The sequence below is a fragment of the Erpetoichthys calabaricus genome, chromosome 2, assembly GCF_900747795.2.
Source record: "Erpetoichthys calabaricus chromosome 2, fErpCal1.3, whole genome shotgun sequence".
NCBI classification, from domain to species: domain Eukaryota; kingdom Metazoa; phylum Chordata; class Cladistia; order Polypteriformes; family Polypteridae; genus Erpetoichthys; species Erpetoichthys calabaricus.
The window spans coordinates 44,361,450-44,378,997 of NC_041395.2; the positions used below are offsets into that span (position 1 = coordinate 44,361,450).

Here is a 17,548-nt window from a genome sequence, read left to right on the forward strand (position 1 = left end):
CAAGATGAAAGGAACTGTTCTCCCATACTGTTGCTGGCGCTATGGCATCTGAGCTGCTTCTGTGTCACACGCAGTCTGATTAACTGATGCCTGCGTGAGGCTTCTCTCCTGTTTTTATGGTGCTGGCTCACCAACCCAGTTATGCACAAGAGAACATTGGCTTTAGAATCTTACAAGAACCTTAAGATGAAGCTCTGCTTCAATGTAGCTGTGGTGGTGGACCCTCCATGTGTCAAACCTCACATAAATCACTTCTTATATTTGAGAGCTTTATTACAATAATCTGTAGAAAACAACAAGTCTAATTTAAATTACTGATCCTAACCTAGACCTGATGAACCCGACCTGTCTGAATGTCTGAAAACTGCTGCTCAACAGTGAAACACTCAAGCTTGAAGCCTACTGCACAACAACACCGTTTAAAAGAAAGGTAAATCTGTCGAGAGCACTTGATCGTCACATACAACATTAGCAAATCAATACCTACAACACTCCCTATTTATTACTGCTAACACATCAGTTATGTGGAATTTATTATGCTCATTTCAGTTCATCATATAACAATTATGGATGCAATAAACATCTTACAGAAAATTACTGTTATAGTAGAAGCTTTGCCAAGGGATATTCAGATGAACAGTTTTTAGAGTCTATTAGAGGGTAGGACCTAGAAGAGGTGATAAGCTGGATACACAGGCTCCATAAAGATCTCACGTGTCCTGAAGATGCCAAGTCTGTAGTGTAACATAGGAATATTGACACAACATAGGGGGTCAATATTTTACTAAGTTGAACAAATACTAGAAAGAAAAAATAAAACACACCCACACAAACACAAGGGAGTTCTAGGTAAACCATAGAAATCTCTGAACCAGCCCACTTTCCCAGCTTTCCACCCATCTCTCATGTAAAGGCAGTGGTCCACCTCCATATTCAGATACTTTTTTGGAGTAATTCAGAGAAGAAAGCGACTTAAGAAGGAAACCATTCAAAGAACACAGACAACTACCACAGAGCAACAACATTTGCAAGAGGAGTTAAGGGTAAACAACTTGAGGAAATAAGTAGAAATCCAGAAATACCAGAGTAAAGTGTAGAAATGAAAGGAACTCTACAAAATTAATTTGTAAGACAGGATGAACTTTATGTTACACGGAAAGCGTGATAAGAAAAGGGGCCTGGCCACTTACAGGGGACACACACAGACTCTGCCCTCTTGTTTTGAGCTGGTCCTGGGTTGCTTTACCCGTATACATGTCGTCATTCTCATATTGGAAGATGAACCTATGTTGGATTCCAAGGTCTTACAGATTTGATGAAAAGCATTGTCATAATAAGATGCTCCCTCTGCCAAGGTGTTATCTGTAACAAGTGGTAGTCTGCCTTCAGATAATACACTTGTTTTCGAATCATTAGACGGTGCATTGTTCCATGTGGTCAGATAATTTGCTATATGTGTTCTTACAAGCCTTAGGTGTGCTCTTTACTCAGACGTGACTTTCATCTGGAAGCTCTGCCACGGGGTATACAGAACACCTGTGAAGTGCTTGAGAGATTGCTGCCCCCTAAAGAGAGATTCTACCATGTTACCCACGGGGGTCTACTGGAGATCAGCCTCTAATTGAGGTTCTTATCAACGACAATCTGCTCCAGGAAAACGTTAGGTGCTTCCATATGTTTTTTGAAATGATGGCCACTGTTTACCTTCTGTCACCACTGGTAGTGGGTTTAAACTCTGTCTTCGAGCATAAGTTTAGACCCTTTGGTCTGCAATTCAAATATAGTGGAGTGGAGTTATAACGGAGTCGATTATGATCATGACAGGTTCCACTTCTGCAGCCTGCTTTTACATCCTTTCCCATATTCTACACCTCTCTCATGTTTGCTTCCGTTTCATTCTTGGAAAGCAGCGGATGTTTGAAGACAGCAGAGAGGTAATTCACTGCTTTTTACAAATATTAAAAACAATTATTGAAACCTCATAGAATCCTGAAAAAAAACACTATAATTAAATGCATTAACTTGTAAAATACAAAACAAGTGTGGCTTTAATCTTTTGAGATGTTAGAACAAGATGAACTCATTAAATGTTTGTGTCAGTCTGCATTGCCAAACATGACGCCGGTGCTGCCAGAAGCCTTCTAAAAATGAAATTCATTTGTATCCGTAAACACCTAAGAGGATCATATCACATGTTAATTATTGTATGGCATCTGATTTAAATTTATTTGGCTTCTATTAAATTTGTCTCCTGTGTACTGGAATTTGTCAACATGCCAAAGATGTGAAGGCAGCTGGTGACTTTCCATTGTGCCATCGTGACAGGTGTGTGCATGACTGTGCCCAGAAATATACTGCCACCGCATTCCAGGTTGGTTCACATCTCATAAAGATACGTTTGAATTATGAAGGAAGATAATTATTGGGTGCAGTTTTCAAAATGCTTTTTGGGTAGACAGACACTGTTAATTTGGAATATAGACAGAAAATACAGAGTGTGGATTTTACGGGGCACTAAAATGTCCAAAATAACAACCACAGAACCTAAAGTCACAATGGAAAAGGGAAATCTATTATAAACAAAGGAATAATTACAGACAAGGTGAAAGGACTAGCTGAACAAAGGAGGTCCCTGAGTGCCCGAAGGGCAGCTGGTCCACTTACTCACTACTAGGCATTTTTCTCCTTGTGACCAGTGAGCTGCCTTCCTTTCCTCTATTATTTGAGGCCTTGTGCAACTGCCACCTTAAAACTCCAAGCTCACTGGACCCAAGGGAAGAAGGGCCATTTAAGCTGTGGCCCATACTGCTTCTAGATACCCCATGGTGAGTACTTCCTGGATCCCAGATGAAGTCATCAAATCCCTTGTGTCATATGGGTAAAACTCTTCAAAAAAAAAAGCACCTGCAGGTTCTTTTCACCGTATAAATGTTCTGGAAAGGATCAGATTGGCTGTGCTCCCCATTTCCCATGTCAGGCCACAATATGCTGCCCTCAGGCAGCCGGGGGAATCTCAAACACACTCATAGGATTTCTCCAACTGAATATGGTGTCTTGAGTGACCCCTGCTTTGATGATAGCATCCACTGTTTATCAAGAAAAGTATTGCTAACCTGATAAGCTTTACAAGAACTTATCGTTTGTACCTGAAAAATTGTCTCACGACTGCTTATAAAGACGAGTATTGCTTTACTAATGAATTAAATGATCACTTTAGTTAGAAGCAGATGGCACAGTGATTAGTGCTGCTCAATCACAGCTTGAGCAGGCTCAGTTTGATTCCTGATTATTCACCGTTTGTGAGGAATGTGTGTTTGCCACCATGTCCCAAAGATATGCATACTAAGAAACAAATAAATAAACGAGCGCAGTACATTTAAGAGTAGGTGAGTGTATGTGGGGTGAATACAATCAGGATAACAAAATAAGTATAGCAACCCTAAAGATGATAGGTATTCTCTCGTGCAGACCTCAAAGCATATCTTTAGGGGGAAAAATAGTCAGGTCATAGCAGAGGTCAGTGCAGTTAAACATAAGATCAGTCCTCCAGTCTTACTGGACAATGCAAAACTCACGTCAAAGAAGGGAGCTAGTTAAAAAACAGATTTCAAGAACATAATTTAATTTGCTCTGGAACAGATCATTTCACAATGTCTTCCCTAAACTTTAAACAAAGGTTAATAATAAATGAATAACCCATTCAAACATCAATAGTAACTTATTTACAAGTTCTTGACAATAAGCAGGTTCAAATGATGGATGAATGGATTTAATAAAATCATCACAAAGTAATAAATTGTGATATACTGAAAGATAATCTTCTTGTAGTAATGCCTGATATTAAAATGTAATTCTCAAGAGTAAGATCCTCCATTTACGTTTGAGATTCAGGTATTGCATGTTTTCTAGTATTTCATTAATATCTGAAATGCTACACAAAAGAAGATCTGCTTGGTATGGAGGCAAGTGTGATGCACTTTATAAATACAGTCTCGGCTGGACTTTGTATTAGTAAGGAACAGAGCACATGAGGAACAGATATTCAGTTTGAAATTCAGTTTATTCTACATAATGTACAGGAAGGGGTAAAATCACAGCAAGGAGACTAAATGTCACAGAGAGAAAGAGATAAAGAAAATGTTTCTGTTGGGGTTCTTATTCTTCATCCATTCCTTTCTATAAGAGGAAAAGAAAAGGAAAATTACAATAAATACACTTTTGAAACTTGTAATATTATATATGTTACTAAAAAGTCATCACTAATAGTACAAGTGCACAGCAGAATATTATAGATGTTGGACAGAAAAGCATGTTGGAGTTTGTGTGACATAGTCAAGCAAGCGCATGGAACACGGGAGGGCTCAGAACTGGCAGCACTTCTCTTACTTATACAGAGAGCTCAGCACAGAGACTACTAGGACTGCGTGTGAAACCAATTTCAAAATCCCACTTCTCACTTGTTGTTCCCCAGAGGCTTTGTATCCAGAACATAAAACGACAGTTTCCAAATTCCCAACACTCCCTGCCTTCCTGTATACACATGCGTGACTTTTGAAGGACTGACTTCTCGTTCCTTTTTGTTACCTTAGTGTTTCTCTGGTCCCTGACATCCCCCCAATACAGCCCTCATAATTTGATAGACAAACAATATCACACATATTGCATATCTTAATGTTCCAATTTGGATGACAGAGAATCAATCATAAGAAACTCTGCAGTGGACATAAGAAGATCTGTTTGTTTGTAACCTGATCATTTGGGTGATGTGTGGTTGTTTTCTAAAGTACGCTGTTTGAAGTGTATCAAGATATTAGACAGGTTTTGAAATAAGGAGACAACTTGACATCCAACCCAAGAATGAAATTGTTGAGCCTGAATAGTGTTGAATGTACCCCTGTGCCATACACATCACTCCCACTCTTTTTCAAAAGCAAAGGAAGAGATGCACTTGGATGGGAGTGGAGCACTGATGAAATAGAGGGAGTGGAACAGATTTATTGGAAGCTGAGCTTTGTGCAGATTTTGGACAAGAGTACAAATGCAGAAGCAAATGTTTTCATGTTCCTCATCCTTCATACTGAATCAGGTGTTGTTCAGTTTTCAGTTTCCAATCCATACATTTCAAAAGCTTTTAATACATTATACAAAAAATTAAAAATAATTAAAATTAACAAATAGAACAAATGCAATAATTGACCACTGCTGCTAACCAAGATGTTTTCCTTAAAAAAACTTATATCGATAATCTTAGATCTTTCAGAATTCCACCCTGCATTTACTGGGAGTTGACCAAGGAAAGTACCAGGTCATCTGGACATGTGTGAACAAGGAAATACCAGTAAAGTCTTGAGATTTTTAGTTTGGGGGATTTTTTTTTTCCTGAGCCTTATATGTTAGAGAAGTTTAGTACATAAAGCAACACGTCTTCCTGGTTGATAGGTGGCAGCACACAGTTCCTTCAAGAATTGAGGCAGCTTTGAGGCTACCTGAGACACCCAGCCTCTTTAGCCCTGTATGGCTACACATAGCCCAGGGGTTCATGGATAGCAGACGTAACTATGGGGAGTTCTAGCCTGATGTTTTTGTAGCCAAAGAGGGCCATCCATTTTTGATGCCCGAGTTGCCATTAGCCTTGGTATCTACAGGAACTCATGACATTGACAGTCATGACTGGGATGGACTAGCACAATGAGAACACCTAAACAAGCAAGGTTTGTGCATTAAAACTGCTTAGTGCAATTTATTATACAGTGTCAAAATAACTATAGTCTTTCTTTAATAATAAACAAATTATAAAATCAGTGCTTCTGTAATTCAAAAAAATAACTCTTCATAAAAATAGATTCCAAAAGAGATCAACAAACATTAAAAGCAATAAAACCAATCTTTCATTCATAGTGCCTAACCATCCACTTAGAAAACTGCCTAGTGAAGTCTACAACAATTTTTGCTATAAGGCTACTCCCAGACGAAGACCACAGCTATTTCCCTCCCACTGGCTCAAAAGCTCCATTGTCGCAATGCCTCAGATTCCCTTCCTCACTCTCTGACACTTCTTTCAGTACCTGCAGAGAAAATTCTGGGTTCTACCAGCAAACATCTTGGGTCATCTGCTCAGAAAAGTCTCAGCAGTAGACGCCACCCCTTTACTGCTCTAGCAACTTGTTTCAAACCCTCAGTCCCACTCCAACAAGAAACAAACAGCAAATCTCATGTTACACTTCCTGAACCCAGGTCAGCTTCCACACATCACCGTTCTGAAACGACCAATCCTTTTTCTCTCTTTCCTTATTCTGTCTGTGTCCCGCTCAGACTCCTTCATACATTTATGACTGCTGGTGCTTTCACTAACAACCCACAGTGCGTTAATGTAGAACTGCTGAGGTGATCGCACCTGCATGTTAAATAACCAATCATCTCATTTGAATGACCTGTAGCCGCACGGCTTCACAGCAGTATGTACTCAGACCAACACCCATAAGCCTGAGCCACAGTGTTTTTTATTTAATATGCTGCACTGCCACAGTCCCCAAACACGTCGTACCACACCATGAACCCAGAAGTGTCTGCTTCCAGACAGGGCTATTGTGGGTCAAGAGTCAGGAAGTAAGTTGCTATGATGTTCATTGTCAGGAAAATGAGAGGGTAAAGCCTCCAGAAAGAGACAATGAAAGAAAGACAAAGACGGCTTTGGTGTGACAATTAAGAGGTGGACATATGGATAAGCCACCCAGGCAGAAAAGCAGGGGTTAGGACTCTATACAAAGGCACATTAGAACTCAAGTTTATTATTTTGCCTTTTCTTTGGAGCCTTACTGTATGTCATCCCTGCATTGACCTTTCCATTTTGTCTTTTATTAACAAACCTAAACATACTATTTTTTTTAAATATCATGATTATTCTAAACATGGAGAGATGGCAGGACGATGCTTTAATTTATTAAATGAAGAGAAGGAAGCTAAGATAATGCTGACTAAAATATCTAAACTTGATAACCTGAAATGTCAGCCAATACTACAGCTAAAGCATTGCAATATGAAGCCATTGGATTCAAACACTGCATTGTGTTTTTTTCCTAAAATAACCAATATAAGAATGTGACTTAGACTATGACTGCTGGATAGTTAAATAGGGTCAATTATTTTTTCAGGTAGGGAGTTGTTCAAAATCAGAGCTCAATGTAGCATCACATTGTCTTTATTGATTTAAAAATGATTTTTTTTTCTTATATATACATATACATATGGATAATTTTTGTTCATTCAGTTTCACTGTTATCATAACACACTATACAGTTATAGATAGATAGATAGATAGATAGATAGATAGATAGATAGATAGATAGATAGATAGATAGATAGATAGATAGATAGATAGATAGATAGATAGATAGATAGATAGATAGATAGATAGATAATATAACCTGACCTTGACACCAATATCTCGGCTTTTGGCCCGCAGCTTGTTGACTTGAGACTCAGCAATATCAGCTCTTTCTTCAGCCTCGTCCAGCTCATGCTGCAGCTTTCGGAATTTAGCCAGGTTTGCATTAGCCTGTTCCTCCTAAATCAAGAAAGTGGACAGGTCAGATAATGACTTAACACAACAAAATAAATTACTTAGTATAAGTGAACAATAGTTACATTGATTGCAGCTCTATCTGAATTTTAAAATGAGAGATTTTTTAACAACGAGGTAGCTCAAGCATCGGATTTACAAATCCAGGTATTTGCAGCTGCTTCTTCCTGTCAAAACTGTTCTTTTTCTAAGGGCTTACACATAATGAATTTTTTTAATTTAGCTTACCATTTAACTATACTTGAGAAGGACTTTGGCTGTCCCTGGTGAAAGAACTTCTGTCATTGAAATTCAATGGACAAGTTTGTAAAAACAAATAGCCTGTGTGGTTCTTAGACCATTGCAATAAAGGCAGCTCCAGCTTTTCTTTCTGTCTGTGTAAGTCTGTTTCTCTGCATAACTACTTCAGAGGGAACCATTGTTGTACAGTATGCTTTTCCCCATCCTGAATTTCTCTCTCTTCAAATTATTATAGGTCTCCACCAACAACATAACTTAATTCACCCTTTGGCCACCAAAACTTTGACATGTCATTGATGAACTTTATTGACATCAAGACTAGAGAGAAACAAGCATATTAATGACAATAATCATAAAGACTGTCTACCGAATCAAAATATTCTGAGCCAAGGCTTAATGCATATAAAAATAGACTGCATCACCTATATGTTTACTAAATACTTTTAGCTGTAACCAAGGTTTACTTGTTATCCAAGCACACAAACATACGTAAACATAATATACAATACAATACTGTATATCATCTTATTTCTTTCTATAGCACTCTTTAGGTGCAGGTCCAGAGCGCTGTGAACAATTCTCAGTTAAAATACAAGTACTGATTATACTAATTACTAAATACAGAACTGGTACACATATAAATGCAGATTTGTTAAAAAACACAAAGAATAAGATTACACATAAATGGAAACCAACAATATCTAATGAACTGATGAACTATGGCCAGTTGACATTGGTGGCAATTAAACATGTAAAAGAGAAGATAAAAAATAAAGTCACAGTCCAAGAGACTCTTGCCAACTGCCTGCCTACCCACTACAGAATTTTCAATAGTGGAGTTTGCAGTGGCCCTCCAATCTGATAATGAATTGTTTATGATAGCATGTTTGGCACTAATTCATTATATACTTTCTAAATCCCTAAAGTTATGAGTGGATAGGCATGAATATATACATTTTTTAAAAATACTCATTAAAAATGTTCCATCATTACATACAGGGATGTATTACATATACTGCATAATTTAGATGTCAACTTGGGTTACACAGGACCCAAAGACTGAGAAGCCATAGAAAAGCCATCATGCCAACCCAAAATGCCTAGATAGATAGATAGATAGATAGATAGATAGATAGATAGATAGATAGATAGATAGATAGATAGATAGATAGATAGATAGATAGATAGATAGATAGATAGATAGATACTTTATTAATCCCAAGGGGAAATTCACATACTCCAGCAGCAGCATACTGATAAAGAACAATATTAAATTAAAGAGTGATAACAATGCAGGTATACAGACAGACAATAACTTTGTATAATTTTAACGTTTACCACCCCCCCCCCCAACCCACAACATGGGTGGAACTGAAGAGTCCCATAGTGTGGGGGAGGAATTTAGGATGAAAGTCTTGTGATGCCCTTTGTCACCGATTCTGTTCATAACTTTTACGGACATAATTTCTAGGCGCAGCCAGGGTGTTGAGGGGGTCCGGCTTGGTGGACTCAGGATTGGGTCACTGCTTTTTGCAGATGATGTTGTCCTGTTTGCTTCATCAGGCCGTGATCTTCAACTCTCTATGGATTGGTTCGCAGCTGAGTGTGAAGCGGCTGGGATGAGAATCAGCACCTCCAAATCCGAGACCATGGTCCACAGCCGGAAAAGGCTGGAGTGCCCTCTCAGGGTTGGTAGGGAGATCCTGCCCCAAGTGTAGGAGTTCAAGTATCTCGGGGTCTTGTTCACGAGTGAGGGAAGAATGGAGCGTGAGATCGACAGGCGGATCAGTGCGGCGTCTGCAGTGATGCGGGCTCTGCATCGGTCTGTCGTGGTAAAAAAGGAGCTGAGCCATAAGGCAAAGCTCTCAATTTACCAGTCGATCTATGTTCCTACCCTCACCTATGGTCATGAGCTATGGGTAGTGACCGAAAAAACGAGATCGCGAATACAAGCGGCTGAAATGAGTTTTCTCCACAGGGTGTCTGGGCTCTCCCTTAATGATAGGGTGAGAAGCTCAATCATCCAGGAGGGGCTCAGAGTAGAGCCGCTGCTCCTCCGCATCGAGAGGAGTCAGATGAGGTGGCTCGGGCATCTGATCAGGATGCCTCCTAGACGCCTTCCTGGTGAGGTGTTCTGGGCACGTCCAACCGGGAGGAGGCCCCGGGGAAGACCCAGGAAACGCTGGAGGGACTATGTCTCCCGGCTGGCCTGGGAACGCCTTGGGATTCCCCCGGAAGAGCTAGAAGAAGTGGCTGGGGAGAGGGAAGTCTAGGCATCTCTGCTCAAGCTGCTGCCCCCGCGACCCGACCTCGGATAAGCGGGAGACAATGGATGGATGGATGGATGGATGGATAATTTGCATTATTTCTTTAATTGCTGTTTTTTAAAAAAAAGTAGTGTCATAATCTGTTAAAATGTATTCTATAAATTGCAAACTTCTACAGCTTTAAAGTGAAACTGAAAAGAGAGATACTTACAGCCTCCTCGGCGGTCCTTTTATACGCCTTCACCTTCAGTTGCAGTTTATCGACCAGATCTTGCAAGCGAGCCATATTCTTACGGTCCTCCTCAGTCTGCAGAAATAAGAACAAAGCTGGTGAGAAGATGTTGTTCTGTAAACCAATTCAGAATTCTTTTGTGAATTACGTCATGTGAAGCACTCAGATACCTGGTAGGTGAGCTCTTTGATGCGTCTCTCGTACTTCCTGGCTCCTTTCACAGCCTCAATGCTCTTTCTCTGTTCTGCTTCCAATTCATTTTCCAGCTCTCGCACCTTAACAAAGCACATTGCAAAACTATAAGATACAAAATAAACTGCAGAAGGTAGGGTTCAAATATTCCTTCACTTCACTTACACGGGCCTCCAGCTTTTGCAGCTGCTTTTTGCCACCTTTCATGGCGATTTGCTCTGCTTCATCCAGCCGGTGCTGCAGGTCTTTAATGGTCTGTTCCATGTTCTTCTTCATACGTTCCAGGTGGGCACTGGTGTCTTGTTCCTTCTTCAGCTCTTCTGCCATCATGGCTGCATCAGTGATGGCTTTTTTGGCTTTCTCTTCTGCATTTCTACACTCTTGCACAGCCTCCTCCACCTCAGTTTGAAGTTGAGCAGTGTCGGCTTCCAGCTTTTTCTTCTGGTTAATAAGGCTAGTGTTCTGGAAAGTAGATGAAATTAAACTTCCATGGGGTCAGCATGCAGATGCTACAGAAATAATGGTATTTACTGGATGCAAATGCATTGTGATGACTATTTTAATGCAGTTGTACTTTAATACCTGAGAATGCAGTAACTGGACCCTCTCGCTGATCTCGATGAGCTCTTGCTCAGCAAGCTTGCGTGCTCTTTCAGTCTGCTCCACCACTCCCCTTAATTCTTCCAGTTCAGCCTGCAAGAGGTTGTTGCGCCGTTCCACAATTGCAATATTCTCTTTAAGATCATCATTCACTCTTAGAGAATCATCAAGTTGAACTTGGGCATCCTATGGAGTTGCAAGAGAATGAGGAGGCATATGTCATACACTCAATACATGTACCACTGTTACACCATCATAACCAGTACATTTCAGAATAATACTTTAACGTAAGAGCATTAGATGAATCTTGTAACTATAACAAATTGTTAGAGACTATAAAAGTAGCCTCTCTCAACTTCCAGTACCTTTAGGTGAGCGTGGACACTCTTAAGCTGTTTCTGGGCTTCAGCAGCCTGTCTGTTAGCCTGACTCAACTGAACTTCCATCTCATTGAGATCTCCCTCCATCTTCTTCTTTAGCCTTAGAGCCTCATTTCTGCTCCGAGTTTCTGATTCCAGTGAGGTCTGCAGAGAATCCACAACCCTTTGGTGGTTCCTTTTCGCCTGTTCCATCTCCTCATCCTTCTCCGATAGCTTCCGCTCAATATCAGCCTTAACCTGGTTAAATTCAAGTTGGGCTCGGAGGATCTTGCTTTCCTCATGCTCCAGAGTAGCCTGATGGAGTTGATATTACAGAAGAGTTTATGTGTATATATTTGAGCTACTCAAATGAGTATCTTTGTTTGCATTTTACACATCATTTCAGATTAACTGTTTACAGCATAACATAAAATTCTGTAAACTAAATATAAAATAAAATATCCTGTCAGCATATGGCACAATTCAGAAACCAACTACCGACAGGGAACCCATCTGTTCTAAGGTTCAGTTATCCACATACCCATTCACACATTCACAGAGTCAATTAGCCTGAACTACATGTCCTTCTGGATTTATGAGCAAAACCAAAGCATCAGAAAGACAAATTCACACAGGCATGAAGAAAAAGGGGCAAACTTTATATGGACAACAATCAAGTATGAGATCAAATGCAGGATGCTAGAGCTATGAGATGTATTAGGCAGTAGCACTAACCACTGTGCTACTGCTCTACCTACATAAAAATTCCACATGCAAAACAATGTAGCACCAACCTCAGCTTCTTCTAAAGATGTCTGCAGATCAACCTTCTCTTGTTCCAGTTGCTTGCGGACTTTTTCCAGTTCATGAATGCTCTTGCCACTTTCTCCAAGTTGTTCGGTAAGATCTGAAATCTCCTCTATAAGAAGCAACCAAGTGGTTTTGTATCTATTAATATCTTAGTATCTTTGCTTAAGATATCTTAAGAAAAGACATCTAAGCAAATGTTTTGTACTTGATTTGAATCAAATACAAGTGAACAATTACATTGTCCCATGACTAGGGTTGCCATATTCTTCTGAAACTAATGGGGAGTATAGTGAGGAGGTAGGCTGGTGCCTGTTGCCTGTATGGATGTCGGGAATGGCAAAAGCACGGGGGAAAATATAAGAATTTCAGCGAATACCAAGTGGAAGCATGGAAAAAAGTACTATTTGTTGGTTTAAACAGTGGTATAAACAACAAAAGGAAGATGGTCAAGTGACACAGAGTGTGGGAGAAACTCAAAAGTTCAAGTTCACAAAGTCGCACAGTGCCCAAAATAAAAAAGAATTTGTCGAATATCAAAGTCGCCGTGAAAAGGCGAGTCATAGCCCACCGTCTGAGAGTCATATGGAAGCTTATTAGGGTACAGAGAAAAGAAAAAAAAATAGGCACACAGTGGGTAAAAAGCACAGAACTTCATCTTAAACTCTTTAATTTACTAGTTTCCTCAAATGCCATCGTAACTAAAGTAGCACGTTAAATGCTTTGTTTTGCATGTGTTCTTCTATGTGCTCTAAGTGTGTGAATCACTACCTGCTTCTTAAACGGGCTTTCTTTTCCTCCGACAGGACACAGAATCCATTACATTTGTGATATTACAGCTCTCTGAATAATTAAAATACCGAGATGTATACTTGATATCATTTTCATGATAGGAATTAAAGCATGTTATTAAACATGTGAGCACAGTAGAGCAGTGATACTGACGAGCTGGCGCCTCATCCAGAGATTGTTCCTGCCTCCTGCAAGATGCTTGCTGAGCCATGCGCGACCTTCGATGAAATAATTTATTGCAGCAATACTGTCTCTTTCAAACATACTAACCCCCAATTCCTGTCCTTCCTTTTCTTTCTACAAGTACCCAATTCCCACACAATCAGCTCTGTAATAGATGTCAAGCCATCTGTAAGCTTAGAACGCTGATTCTTCAAAACGTTTAAGGAACACTGAAATATCTTCATAGTATATGTTTAATTATTCTATCCATCTATCCATCCAGTGTCGTGCCAGCCCCAGCAAGAATACAATGTGAGGCAGAAACAATCCCTGAACGGGGCGCCAGCTTGTCACTAGCACTGCGACACCGTGTCCTCATATGTTTAATTATTAACAATATAGATTATTATTTCATCTGTATAATGTAATAAACATATTTTGCTGCATTTCATCTTAAAAATGATATCATCATCATATGTAAATACAGGCTTTATAAAGTGGCTCAGGTTGTGCAATATTATAACTGTAGTGCAAGTTTACAGTGAGGTGATTGTACTAATAAGTACAAACAGTACTACAAGGAGCACTTGATGGACTGATTGATTGCGTTTATAGTTCTTGGGATGAAACTGTTTCTGAACCGCGAGGTCCGTACAGGAAAGGCTCTGAAGTGTTTGCCATATGAGAGCAGTTCAATAGACAGCATGGCTGAGGCAGCGTGTGCTTGATGCTATATACCGATAATTCTCTTTCCGATCAGCTGCTGTAGAGCTGTGATTCCACACTCAGATACAGTGGGATAAATACTTGAGAGTAGCAACACTAAAGCAGCTATGGTATTTGGAATACTTTGGCTATTCCATGGACTATTATATTGTTACAGGTTAATTACAATCAGATGCCTTAAACTAACAAACGATATTCGGTTAATTTCAGTGTATTTATAAAGCCGCTTCAGGGATGTGGATTTAAAAAAGAAAGGGAAACCACACTGGAACAAAAGCACTGCTTTGACGCTGGGTGCCGCCAGTTTGCAAAACCGAGTGGAGAACTAGCGTACACCAAGGATTTAGCTGGCATGAAAATGTGCGTGGATTTACGCCAAGTTTAGTTTTTATACATTGCAATTTAAGTGTGGAAATGGGAGTACACAACATTTTTGTGAGTACGCACCATTTATACATGAGGCCCCTGGTCATGTGGGTACTCACCATAAACTATTTGCTGATGGTTAGTATTATCTTCTGTACACAATGAAAAATAAATATTAAAAGTTAAATCTATTTAGAACTGCTTTAGTGCACAGCTGGAAAGTTTCAGCTACTATAAATATGTGATTCCTTAGACAAAAATATGTGTAACTGTTGAAAAGCATTTAAATATAAATTAAAACATTTATATTGTTTTGAGCAGCAAGTAAATAAACCCTGTATCTTTGCATTTTTCATTCCCAGGTAGTTAATATCATAACTTTTGATATTCACAATTTGACACATTGTCTGATTACACAGAAACCCACCTTGCAGGTTTTTGTTTTCCCTTTTCAAGGTCTCCAGGTGGTCTAAAGACTCTTCATAGGCGTTCTTCAGTTTGAAGAGCTCAGTGCTTAGTGACCTGGCTTCCTTTTGGGAGCTCTCCAGTTCACTTTGGGACTCTTCAAACTTCTGTTTCCACTCATTCAAGACCTTTATTTTATTTATAAAATAAATGTTTTGGAATACTGTTTGATACTTGTCATTATGCAATATCTTCAATATGTATAACTAGCAAGTAATCAGAAACTAACATCACCTTATCAAAGTTCTTCTGCTTCTTGTCAAGTGCTGCTGCTGCTGCATTAGATCTTTCCAGGTCTACCATGAGATCCTCAATCTCATTCTGCAGTCTGTGTTTGGTTTTTTCCAGGGAAGAACACTTGGCATTTGCAGCCTCAACAGCTTCTTCTGCATCCTGCAGCCTCTGGGCCAGCTTCTTTCTATAGGTGTGACAAGGAAAATTGTGTGTCAAGACTACTGCATCATAAAAGACAGCACAGTCCTTCAGAGATTAAAGCACACTTACCATTGTGGATGCTGTGAATTCTGCAGACACACAAACTTTTTGTTCGTCTTATCTTTTAATTCAAATATAATGCAAACAAAAAGCTTATTTGTCAGAAGAAAATTACTTTCTATTACTAAAGTACCTGGAACTACTTGTCGCTTTAATTGTTTTTTGATATATTTCATTTAAAGTCCTGAATTCCTTACTTTGCCTCTTCCAGTTCCTCTGTCCTCTGAATGGCATCTGTTTCATATTTGGTTCTCCACTGAGCCACCTCTGTATTGGCTTTGGACAGATTGCGCTGCAGCTCTGCTTTGGCTTCCTGCTCCTCTTCATACTGCTCTCTGAGGAGGTCAGAATCATGACGTGCGGACTGAACTGCATGGGCTAGAGCATTTTTTGCCTGCAGAAAGCAGTCATTACATTACTAAGCATTGAGAAATGACAGACAGAGCACTCAATGTTTCTTTTCCCTTCATGACTTGCCTTTATTTCCTCTTCCAGTTGTCTTTTGAGATCTTCAATTTGCTGAGTGTAAGACAGTTTTCCTCTGGTTAGCTGAGAAATGAGAGACTCTTTTTCTTCTAGCTGCCTGGAGAATTCGCCTGTTAATCAGACACAATGGAAACATTTTACTCACACAAAGAACACGGGGAGCTGTATAGTTCACCCTTATAAATGTGGACAAGCACTCACTATGTAATGTGCTTTGAGTAGTGAGAAAAGTGCTATATAAATGTAAATTATTATTATTATTATTAAAACCCAAAGAAAACTATGTTATGGTTACATTCAGGTGTCTGGCAATGTTTCATTTTTATTCAGGCACAGTTAAGACAGTGATACCACCAGTGATAAACAACACAAAATAACTTTGTGAGACTGCATCCTCTGCACTGGTAGCCATCAAGACAAAGTGTTAGGCCAGACTGAAAATTGAAAATGACATGAGAGCACATCTTTCATTCATGACATCCAGAGTCGACTTGAAGTGTAAAGTAGGCGCATTCATTCTACTAAAACACATGCCCCTAATGTGCAATACTAATGAATATGTGTTTTGTACTGGACTGGTGGTTAACTGATGATACTGAGAGCCAGTGCCCCTCTGCATACCCCTCCAGGTAAAGGGGTCTGCAGGGAAAAAAAAACAAACTTTTAAAATCTGTCAGTAACTCCAGAATGATTGAGAACTGCAGGTCTAAGCAATTTCCAGAAAAAAATTAAATAGGCAAATAAAAGGTTATATTATAAAATATATAAATCAGATATGAACTAAATACAAATCAAGGGGTGCTATGCACAGATTGTATAATGTCTTGGTGAAACTTGCATACCCTTCTGGTCACCTTAATGGTGCAAACAATTACTCTGGGACATTTTGCCATACTCTGACACACTAAGGGAATCAAATCTCTTTAGTCTTGAGCAGAGCAGTCTTCAAAATTGTCCAAGTCATCTATAAAGTTGAATCATCAGAATTACTTCAATTAAGTACTGAATCATATGCTTGAGGACACTCGTAGAAATTAAAAAGTGTATAGAAAGTATATTTAAGACAGATGCCAGAAAGCACTTTTATATACAAATGGTTGTGGGATTTTGGACCAAACTATGAAGCAAACAGCTATGGAAACTTTTAACAATTTTAAAAAGCGTGTGAATGAGACAAGAGCTAAATGAGACTGAAAGACTGAATATTCTGCTCTCATTTCTCAATCCTGTTTTGATGTTTTCTGGGCTTTCTGGATCTCACATCTTGATGGCCTAGAAGAAGTGCTGTGTATCTGTGCAGACCCATACCATTGCTCTGCCATGCACTGTAGTCATGTTCATGTCTGTGGGTATGTGTAATGTCATGGCAGCCATTTTCTATAGAATAAATGAGCTGTAACATTATACTACTACACTAACTTTCTACCCATCTAAACTATTTTCTTATTTTTTCTTCATAAAATAAACAAATAAAAGAAAGCATTCTTTAGATTTAAAGCTTAGACATTGTTCTTAATTTGAAATTCATCCATCCATTTTCCAACCCGCTGAATCCGAACACAGGGTCACGGGGGTCTGCTGAAGCCAATCCCAGCCAACACAGGGCACAAGGCAGGAAACAATCCTGGGCAGGGTGCCAACCCACCGCAGGACACACACAAACACACCCACACACCAAGCACACACTAGGGCCAATTTAGAATCGCCAATCCACCTAACCTGCATGTCTTTGGACTGTGGGAGGAAACCCACGCAGACACGGGGAGAACATGCAAACTCC

At 39.5% G+C, this 17,548-nt stretch overlaps 1 protein-coding gene and 2 long non-coding RNA genes across 3 annotated transcripts in view; 1 reads left to right on the forward strand and 2 right to left on the reverse strand.

The window, feature by feature from the left end:
* The window catches only part of LOC127526572 (uncharacterized), a 150,616-nt gene extending 138,920 nt beyond the window's left edge, over window positions 1-11,696 (forward strand). The window contains exon 2 of the long non-coding RNA XR_007934066.1: window positions 11,633-11,696. This is a non-coding gene — a long non-coding RNA (uncharacterized LOC127526572). The remainder of the gene's footprint in view (window positions 1-11,632) is intronic.
* The window catches only part of LOC114645821 (myosin-7-like), a 33,075-nt gene continuing 19,568 nt past the window's right edge, over window positions 4,042-17,548 (reverse strand). The window contains exons 28-39 of the mRNA XM_028793686.2: window positions 15,760-15,878; window positions 15,480-15,676; window positions 15,022-15,205; window positions 14,750-14,915; window positions 12,264-12,388; window positions 11,476-11,784; window positions 11,093-11,296; window positions 10,676-10,972; window positions 10,489-10,593; window positions 10,298-10,393; window positions 7,430-7,564; window positions 4,042-4,176 (exon numbers count right to left, since the gene is read on the reverse strand). Coding sequence (XP_028649519.1) covers window positions 4,156-4,176; window positions 7,430-7,564; window positions 10,298-10,393; window positions 10,489-10,593; window positions 10,676-10,972; window positions 11,093-11,296; window positions 11,476-11,784; window positions 12,264-12,388; window positions 14,750-14,915; window positions 15,022-15,205; window positions 15,480-15,676; window positions 15,760-15,878 — 1,958 coding nt within the window. The 3' untranslated portion in view covers window positions 4,042-4,155. The remainder of the gene's footprint in view (window positions 4,177-7,429; window positions 7,565-10,297; window positions 10,394-10,488; window positions 10,594-10,675; window positions 10,973-11,092; window positions 11,297-11,475; window positions 11,785-12,263; window positions 12,389-14,749; window positions 14,916-15,021; window positions 15,206-15,479; window positions 15,677-15,759; window positions 15,879-17,548) is intronic.
* Window positions 6,664-7,110, reverse strand: LOC127526565 (uncharacterized). Its single transcript, XR_007934056.1, has 2 exons — window positions 6,817-7,110; window positions 6,664-6,778 (listed from the first exon to the last, which is right to left on the reverse strand). It is a non-coding gene; the product is annotated as an uncharacterized LOC127526565 (long non-coding RNA).